The sequence below is a fragment of the Opisthorchis viverrini genome, assembly GCF_000715545.1.
Source record: "Opisthorchis viverrini unplaced genomic scaffold opera_v5_103, whole genome shotgun sequence".
Lineage (NCBI taxonomy): Eukaryota > Metazoa > Platyhelminthes > Trematoda > Opisthorchiida > Opisthorchiidae > Opisthorchis > Opisthorchis viverrini.
This window is the reverse complement of record NW_008751758.1, coordinates 962,035-972,093: the sequence shown is the minus strand read 5'-3', so window position 1 is coordinate 972,093 and position 10,059 is coordinate 962,035. Positions and strand designations below refer to the sequence as shown.

General features: G+C 45.0%; 1 protein-coding gene across 1 annotated transcript in view; it reads left to right on the top strand.

Annotated features, from left to right (window-relative positions):
* Positions 1 to 10,059, top strand: part of T265_05436 (hypothetical protein) — a gene marked incomplete at both ends in the record, with an annotated part of 41,540 nt that overhangs the window by 27,154 nt on the left and 4,327 nt on the right. The window contains 2 exons of the mRNA XM_009170443.1: positions 4,581 to 4,978; positions 8,557 to 8,879. Of these exons, the coding sequence (XP_009168707.1) occupies positions 4,581 to 4,978; positions 8,557 to 8,879 (721 nt within the window). The remainder of the gene's footprint in view (positions 1 to 4,580; positions 4,979 to 8,556; positions 8,880 to 10,059) is intronic.

Below are 10,059 nucleotides of genomic sequence, written 5' to 3'. Positions count from 1 at the left end.
AGACCAATTATTGAAGGACCAGAATTCGATACAAGAAAATTACAATCAACAAAGTTACCACTGGAAACTTTGACTGGTATAGTACATGAGAGAAGAGAAAAAAATTCCGGATCGCGACGCCAAATGTGATAACTAGAATAGTGGTAGGTATCGTAACTACCGAATGTACGAGTATAAGTCCGAACCACAAGTAACCAGCACACTGAAACCAAACGGGGTGGTTGGCCCTGTCTGGAGTTGCTGAACTCTTAGCTCACCCAGATAGACGTCCAGGCTACCCGGTCGGCACCACGAGGAGGTGGTTCAGCTCGCCGGCTTGACTGAGGGCCCTACTCATCCTCCTCCACTATAGCTTTGGACAGTCTAACAGTATACCAGACAACATAAAATAGCAACTCAGACAACCAGGGACTGTGTCTACAAAATTAAGTGTAACGACTGCACCAGGGTCTACATAGGACAAACAGCAAGGGAACTACACATCTGAATCGGAGAGCATAGTAGAAAGATAAACAGGCCTCTGAGAAGCGCAGACGAATATCAAGCGTTACTGAAAGTTTCGGCCATTGCGGAACACGCACTGGACACGGGACACAAAATGGAAACGTCAAAACCGAGAGATTCAGCTGGGTTCCAGATGAGTCTCGAAAAACCAAATTAGTTTTCAAATGAGTGTGTATTCGTTAATTTCGTACAATTTGGTTTCAAGTAGAACATAAGGTTGACGGAAACTCGGGAACTGCGCCTACCTGATGAGCCCCGAGAAGGGCGAAATCGGTCGTGGGCTGTCGAGGAGTTTTCAGCAACCTTATGAGTTGTGCATTACAAAAAGACTTAGAACATGTTGAGGACTACGATCCACGTCACAGAGACTGATAGCCGTGGCGATAGAAATCGCCAAGCGTCCTAGTGTAAACAGAACATATGGCGTGGAACTGGCAAGCGTGTGGAGAACGGTCTTGGGTCACTCGAGCTAACACGGGTTGGTGTGCGATTATCAGAGGGAAGAGTAGTCATCATCTGGGTTCCACTTAACCTTATCCACCTCCCCTCCCCCCAACTAAATTGTCGCAGCATTCACATGGCGAAGAAGACGAAGGAAAATCTACCAGTGGCATCCGAGGTGAATCATCAGTTGAACCACCCTGAAGTGGAAGATTAAGGAAAGAAGCGATCGGAACTAATTTGAAACTCCTCCAACCCATCAATTCAAGATTTTGGCAACCACACTAGCCGACAAGAGCCATTAATTAACACTCAACACTGATCTAGTGTGATAATCTGAAGAGGACTTACTGATTGGTTCCCCGTCTGTCTTATGACTTGGCCAATTTGGTGACCTGATCACTTGGCCTGGTGAAGCTTGTCTCAAAAGCGAAACGTTGCCCAAATAGAAACCACCGATTGTTTACCAAACTCTTCTGAAACGATGTGGGTGAAGTCCTTAGTCAGCGCTCCTCTGATCTGTTCATCTCCATTAGGGGAAAATATACCATTCCAGAAAATTGGTAGTAGTGACCTTCTGAAAGAAGAGTTTGTAATGTGTGCGGTGAGGGGATTTGCTTGACCCGATCTTAACTAGACTCTTGACGTCATTTCTCCTTCGTTGCCTTATGGTGAATCACGAAACTGATTGGATAGTAGCAAGCAGGATTCCAGCCTGGGACGGGTTGCGTTCACCAAATCTTCACATGCCATCCTGTGCTGGAACAATGCCGTTACATATAAACGATGTACAAGTTTGGTATTGCTTGATTTCCAGGTTGCGTTTGACCCTGTGGTATGTTCGGTCTGTTCTCTTAAACACGCTTGCTGAACAAGGAATGACCCGGAAGTTTGTCAATATAAGTTATTGGTATTTTCAGGCTCAAGTGTGTCGGACTGTATGGGGAGCTGTTCAAAGGCATGCATACACAAAGTGGTGCCCGTCACAGATTTTCACTTCATTTTTGTTCAATTTTATGATCGGTAAGATAGTGAGACGAACACTGTCAAGTCTCCAAAACTCTTGTGTTCCAGTGGCTACTAATGAAGAACTTGTCGATCTAGGAGACACGGATACGGAACAATGGCTAGGGGACTGACAAACGGGTGTAGTTGTTTTTGGATGAACTGACCAAAGTTATACCGTTTTTGGGCATGCATTTTACACTCACAAAGTGTAAGGGTATGTTCCTGCACATACGTTCAATGAAAACGTCACTTACAACCCAAAGAAAATCCTCAGCACAACGGTAGGAACAGCCTTATTTTGTGGATGCGAAACTTGGCCCATTTGTTCGGAGGAATTTGGAGCGTCTTAATCTGTGTGATCACCAGCGTCTCTGTCGCATAGCGAAAATTATTTGGCTGAATTACCAGACAATCCACCAAATCAACGCATGATAGAGCACTTGCCAATGAATCGGGGTAGCTCTGAGGGCAAATATTACCAAAGAGGCCAAGGTGGTTGTGACATACTACGTACGCCTATCAATGGCACCCCAGAAATTGTGTTGTTTTTTGTTTCAAAATGCTTTTTAAAGAAAGTTCGCCCGAGATGGACATTTATATACCAACGTCACATGGGTAATAATAACTAAAGCAGTTCGGTTTTCCAAGTGTGTTCAGGTTTTTGTCGTGTACCTGTTTTCGTCCATGTGAATGAACCCAACAGAACGCGAGTAGTTCAGCTCCCGCGCTTGTCACCGATCCTTCAGCAAACCTACGGTCTTATGAGAGATCCAACACTTGGAAGAGGCCGTCTGGGTTGTGCCGCAGGTAAAATTCTTGACATCGCATGCAGCTTTGTATATGTTGCCCCAGTGGGTGTTACTATCTTACACCGGATCAGATTGTAGGCTTTGGAGGGGCAGATTGTGATACACCAGCTTAGTTTTGAGGTCTACAGGCTTTTCATTACAATGAATTTGTGCGTTTTGCGTAGGCCTGAAAAGTCTAATGAAAAGTAGCAACGAAAAATTGTATGATTTGAACTGACGTAGGAGCAGCAGGACGTGATCGACCCCCGCCATCGGTGACTGAGTGCATTATGGTCTATTAGGGTTCGGAGCGGTTGAGTTGGTGGTCACATAGTTCATGTTGGTCCGGAAATGCGAACTGTGAGGAAACAGTCTGTGATCAGCAGAAATCTGTAGCAGACGATCTCCGTAGTCCCCAGTCTAACATGACCACTCAGTTTAGTCTCAGCAGCGCTAATTCAACTTACCTGGACGTCCGTGTTACCAGAAGTAATGATATTCGTGGCCCATTGTAAAGAGGCACCTAGAATATCACAGAAAGAGCCTTTGACAGTAGTCTAATTAATAATAATGCTTGAATAAAACCACGAATATACTGAATCTTATGTTTGAGTTCCATCATTTTTGTCCACATATTTGCTTTTACAATTTAAGCGAACAGGCCGTTAGTAAACGGCTAGAAAAACGATGTTGTGTAGCTCATTTGGCCCCTTCGTTTTATGTACCGGCGAACCAAGTGGTTATTTCCCTTCAAAATTTTAGAAGCATGGGTTGAGAGAGTCGGACGATAGAGCAACCCTAAGTCTAGAGTGTGAGGTCGGGGTAACTCTGTTTGAGGCACAAGCTTACTCACCAGAAGGTTCGTTGTTCGAAATAAACCTTGAAATCTCGACTACTACTGTTAAATCTGGGCAATCTGGCAGTGTCTCAGCTTTCGTGATTCCTCTGGGTGGAATAGCAGCTGTGCACTGAAATAATGTTCCAGCTGAACTAGAGTATGTTGATTGCTGTATCAACGTACTGGTGAAAAAGAACTTATGTTCGGCATGTGGCTGTTAGGTGTCATATGTGATTAATTAGCTTCGTTAGAACGTCGAACTTAGTTTGGAATATTTAAGGCAAAGAAAATTGGCAAGTTGATATCCCGTAAATTGAAGGCAGCTCAGAATGAGCCATTTAGCCTTCACACAAATGCCTATATCCTGATAACATTCGGCGCCTCCCCTCAAAGCGAAGAATGAACCAGATTCTGTGTTCAGTCGCGAATCTTCTGGCTAAGCTCCAGAATAGTTACCCACCAAAATGACAAGAGCTTTTGGTGGTAGACTTCTACTACCCGAAAAGTTCGAAACTGGTCATCGTATCCACAAAAGACGCCGATCCACGTAAGTGGAAATGGCAGAGTTTTTGACAACTCATACAGGGTGTTGTTGCGGCTATAACTACAAATTTCAATATGATAAGATTATGTATACTTTCCCAATGTCAAACTGTCTTATTTTTTATCAAAGAGTGTTTCAAATGTCTGTTCCGTTCATCGCTGATTTCTTTTTTGAAATAGTCTATCTAACCGAGCGTCGTGGAGTACCTGAATAAGGTTTAAAAAGCATATTCAAAATGGACATTTTTAGCTAGACGCATCGGGGCATTCTTGGTGAGCTGTAATGCAAAAGCGTTGTTTCGGAAGTATTACTAGTGAAACTAATGAGACTTTTATCTGGAATTGTCTACTATGTACAGTTGTCAAGTTTGAAGATCCTTTAATTTGCCATAACACCAGTGGAGATCATCCAGAAAACGCATTATCACTCACTATACTGCCATGTTTTTTCAATCCAGGCACAGCAATAATGACAGAGTTCAAATTGACCGAACACGGCTTCAGTGGTATGATTCAAACACCCGTCGGTCACTTGTCCCTGCACCCGTTCAACCCGCTTCACGCGCTGAACCCTCGGGTAGACTGACCAAAGATGAGTTGGCTAAACTCCCGCTTTCTGTCTACCGAGTTCGCAAGGCCGCCGTGAATAGCAGCCGGGAAGAATCAAGTGGAAATACCTCCTTTCTCTCCAGTACTGAATCCTCTCCCGTTGTTCCTGTTGGGAGGAACACGAGCAACGTTTGTTCGCCGGGCTCCGCATACCTCGATCCAGTATCTAAAACACCAACTGTTGTCGAGATTCAACCGCTTCAGTCAACCCCGACAAGAGGGCATCCCGAATGTGAAATTTGTCTGAGTGGGTCGCAATTCTCATTGCTCGAACCAACCTGAATTATGTTTTAGCCTTTCTGTTTTCCTTGACCTGTCTATTCCACTTTGCTTACATACAGATTGATGCGGCAGGTAATCCATAGTGGAACGGGAAGGCTTTTTTAATAATTGTTTACTTGCTTGTTAGTAAGTATTTGTGGCGATAGTCTAAAATGTCATTCACCTAGTTAGAACCGCAAGAGCGAATACCTTTGAGATCAGTATTCCCCCTCCATCTCCTCCGTAGGTACATATCAAAACAGACAAAAACCAAAGCAGATGGAGCAATTGAAGGACAGCGACAGTAATAACGCTCAGTTACCAGTACTAAGACTAGATAATATCAAGGTAATGAAAAATCAATTCAGTACTGTTTGGCTGTGGTTAGAGACACTGGCTTTGGGCTGTTTTTGTTTTGCCTGAAGGCCCTGAACCACAGGCCTAAAAAACAATTACCAACTTTCCTCGTTTTCAATTGTGTGTTACAGTCACTTTCCTCCATGATTTTGATACTACACTCACCCTCCACTAGGTAACATGGAACTCGTGGTTTTACCGAAAAATAACTACTGAACGAGACAATATCTCTAGAGGTAGGCATAATTCATCTTTGTCTTTTTCTATGACCACGTCTTTAAGATCTAGTACCTGAGAGAATAAGTATTTTCAGAGGAGGTGATACTTAGGCGGCTTGAGCCAAGATAGTGTGTTACCCTAAGACAGCAACAAAATGCAATATTCTCGCTGAACAAAGGCCACCTGTAGTAACGTTCCAGTTGGTCTTATTTGGTTAGTTTCGTCATTCTTGCGGTGCAAATGACTGTCACAATCCAGATAATATTACGCATTAGAGGTAGCGACGTAGTGTATTTTGCACTGGGTACTTTAATGTCCTTAAATAACTTTACCTTTTTGAAGGATTTGGCTTCTACTCTTTAAATGCACTGATGTTAAAAAATCCAGTCAGAATACATCACGCGAAAACACTTACGTCTCAGGTGGTGTGTAACTTCGCATACCTGTGTGACAGGCGCGAACTGAAGACTTCACACCTATCTCCAAACAATGAGAGTGGGAGGACATCCGATTCGGAATCTTAGTGGTCCTTGAGAGAACATTTGTAGTCATAAACCTCCCAGGCCGTAGGGGCCTACAGTTCACCATCAGGGTCAACTATGGGCTCTAGATGACCGGCAGCTAGTGGCCACGATAGCTGTTGTTCGTAGTATTCGGCCCAAATTTCGTGGTGTTTTATCTTTATTCAAGATGAACGCTCCGTTTTGATCCTTGATGGTTTCGCTCACAGGTGGCTTCCGGGAGCCGATCACACCAATAGACTAAAATAATCTTCGGGCATCCCCGGCTTTCTGGCCTCTTCCATTTTCTTGGCATTTCGTGTCCACCATAGTTCACGGTCGGCTCGTACGCCCACTTCTACTTGGCGTCTAGTAATTCATCTGGTCAGGTTATGTTCAGGACGTGCTGGAATATTTTCCCGAGATTTAAACAGTACTACTGTTCGTTCTCAAACCAGACCCTGTATGACGGACACTTTGTGCCTGACGTTCGAGTCTTAACTGTGCTAGCGCCTACCGCGCCTTGGAGAGCATTCAACATTGTCCTTTCTTCGGTTGTTGGTCTTTAGGCGCGTGTTTTCATTCAAAACTTTTACACACGTTGGGATTCATCTCATCTGACTGGAACTGTTGGTGGCATGAATTCGAGTGAGACGTTTCTCTCTTTTCTTTCATATTCGCACTCTTCGCTTGCATTCACTTTTTATGTATGTGACCATGCTCTTCAAAAATAAATGATAGTAGTATAGTGCTTGGGTGGGCCCAGTAGCGCCGTACCGCAGGCAAAACTCCGAACACCGTACGCAGATGTGACGATTTCGTCTCAGTATGAATTCAGATATCATGGTGGAGCATTTGGAAGAGATTCTAGAAGATGAATCTGGTAAATTCATCTAACATCCGGATCTGCCAGTCTCTCAGTTGCCAGGCGATTTGTCTGCACATTACGTGTCCTTGGTAAACGGAGGAAGAATTAACTCCGGACGACCGTGTGGTCGGAATCCACAAATGTGTGGCAGTCAGCTATTGCTTCGCGTCATCGGTAACTGATGGCAATGTGATCAATTTGGGTGCGTATCCGGCACGCCTTTGGAGGCACTATGTGACCAGACGACTTCGGCTATTTTGGAAGTATTTACCGCATAATAACAGTCTGCGTTCAGCATACAGCTGAAGCAATCATTCACCACTGTTCGTACATACCAAGCTCGAACCACGTCGACCACCTAATTGAGTCTCAGATGTACTAAGCTTACTCACTTGCGCTCTCAGATCTCCGGCAACCACAGCGGTATCGGAACTTTTAGCTCGCCGCAACAGGGCGTTCGTTGCATTATAAAACTTGTCTTTGATGGTTCCAAAGCTATGGTTAGTTGGGACCTAACCGGACAAGACAAACAGACATTGATTACCCTGTTGCTTGTGAAACCCTTTCACACACGTTATCAGACGGACCGCGCAGAGGCGACTATCAATAGGTATCCAGTCAAGCGAGGTTCCTTTCCCCTTCTACTAAGGACAATAGCAACCCCTGTCGCAGCAGACTCCGAATCAGCAGAGGTGTGCAGCCGGAAGCAAATGGAGAGTGATGGGGCGGATATCTCAACCAGTGATTGTACCTTGAATTTGTTTCCGATACACAGCACACATCAGTGTCAAGCGAGTCCGGTGTGAGAGCAAGAGCAGCTTATTGTCCTGCTTGCGGACAATGAAGGTGGTCAGGAAGCCTGGGCCTCGGGGCGTGAATATTGATTTCGAGATGCCTGAGAATATCAGCGCCGGTTGATGCGCAGAGGTTTCTGCCAAAACCGATACATGACGAATGAAGTCATCAGTCCTTACCGATGAACTTACAAGGAGAGGATTATTGATTGGGTGGGGAGAGGGGGGAGGAAAATTAAGGAGAGAAAGAAGGGAGGTGTCAACAGTAGCCTGTTTTCACTTATTCGCCCTGCTATATGCAGCGAGGAAACTGACCTGGCTTATGGCACCACGCGACGGCTGATGTGGCGTCAGCTAATTTCCGTGTGTGAAATTCATGGTTGTACATGGGATGGGACACTGCCAGCGCGCCCACACCTAGACAGGAGGACGATTAAAGTCATCAACCTAAACCGTTGGCTCAAAATCTTGACAGCAAGGCAGAGGTGTTTGGCGGGAAATACAAGTACATTTCAATTTTGACATAACAAATCGCCATACATTTTCCAACTTCAAGCTTGGAGGACCAGGAGACCGTGTTCGTCAAACCTCTAGTCACTGATCACCTTGGTATAAGGGACTCCCCAAATGTCGCAGGGACACCCCTAGTGTAGCTCAATAGGTCGTGGAGGTACACAAATTGTCACACCAAGGTCTAGTCTCTTAGTGGCGACAACCCTCAGCAACATTCTTCAGTATGCACCTATGTATACACAGAGAAGCCACACTTCTTTTGATTTTATTTTCAAACGTCACGTATGGGCATTCTTTTCTTCTCCTCCCGTAGCTGAGTACCGTAACAAAGACCAACTGCGTCATCTACCTTGTGGTCATGCTTTCCATAAAAAATGCATTGATGCTTGGTTCAACGAATCTAGCACCTGTCCAAAGTGCCGGGCTGGCGTGCGGACAGGGTTGAAGCGACTAGAACGCAACCGGAATCGTTCTTGTGCATCTTCCAGAAATGCACCAGTTCGGGCTATCCGTGAACGAACTACTACCTCCGTACCCGTAAATAATGCGCCTGTAGGTGTTCCATCGTTCACTCTCGCCCTCATTTTCTTGTCGTGTTGTTTTCAGGTATCGCCGAGTTTCTGTGTCCAAAATGGAGTGAGTCATGAGTTTCCAACATCGCTTGTTTTGATCACGTTACTCTTGCCCCTATCAGACAAAGCTTTGCGTTGAGAAAACTTGGAATAAATTCATTATAGGTAGAATCACGTACTTTACAATTTACTGTGATCTTTCTGGCTGACATAAAGAACTCCATACAGTTTGGGAGTGAAAACTTAACCGGACGATCGTAAGGCTCCACGGTGCATAGATATGCCAGTCACAACAAAGCGCCAGCTAACGTTATGAAAGTAGCCGAAAACTGGTACTATTTTTGGCTGAACTCTAAAATCGCTACACATGTGATTACGAATACCGAAGTCAGTGGTTAACTGTGAATCCTCCCTGTTGCGCAGCCGTGTGACCTGTAAGTTAAAAATTAGCATCACGTGAAAACTATCCCATCGCCTACGCAGGGAGCAGTAGATGCCTGTCTGCTTTCAGGCCAACCACTGCCATTGGGTTAGTAGTTAGACGACTGGAAGTGTTCATAAACAGAACCGTTTAATCCGGGGTGCCTCGGAGGTTTACTCACATAAGACTCTCAGTTTGCGAGCACCGCTGAGTGCACAAGCATGTACAACGAGCCTGCCAACAGTCCTGTTACGTACATTGATGTCCAAAAAAGACTCCTGCCGACCATTATCATCACCAACATTATCACCATAACCATCACAACCTTAGCGTCAGTGAGGACAGTAGTACTTTACTGCCGTACAACCGCAGTCTGTCTAGCTGTATTTAAAGGCTAATAGTGAAAGGAGGAAAACAGATTGGGTAAGCGATGGGATTAATTGGTGACCTATCGCGAGCATTCTGAGATGCCTACCTACCCAAGATCTCATTCAGCTACTAACATCACGAACACCACCTATATCGATCATCCACCATTTCTTGCAACCCCTCCAGCCAAGCACAGGAGGGGGCACAGGTGCCCCATCATGGAAGACAAGCTGCACTAACAAGTCAGGAATTCTCGGTCGTTTCTTCCACACCAATCTGCCAAGTCATACGTTGTCCACCTCGTGGTTTTTCCAATTCTGAGGGGGGAACGGAGAACAAAACTTGCATATACGTAGCAAATGCCCGATACACTGCAGTTTACGGTTCTGGATGTTTTCAGAGACTGCATAACCATATACCCATCTTCTGTTAACCTCGTTAAGAGTTTATTAAC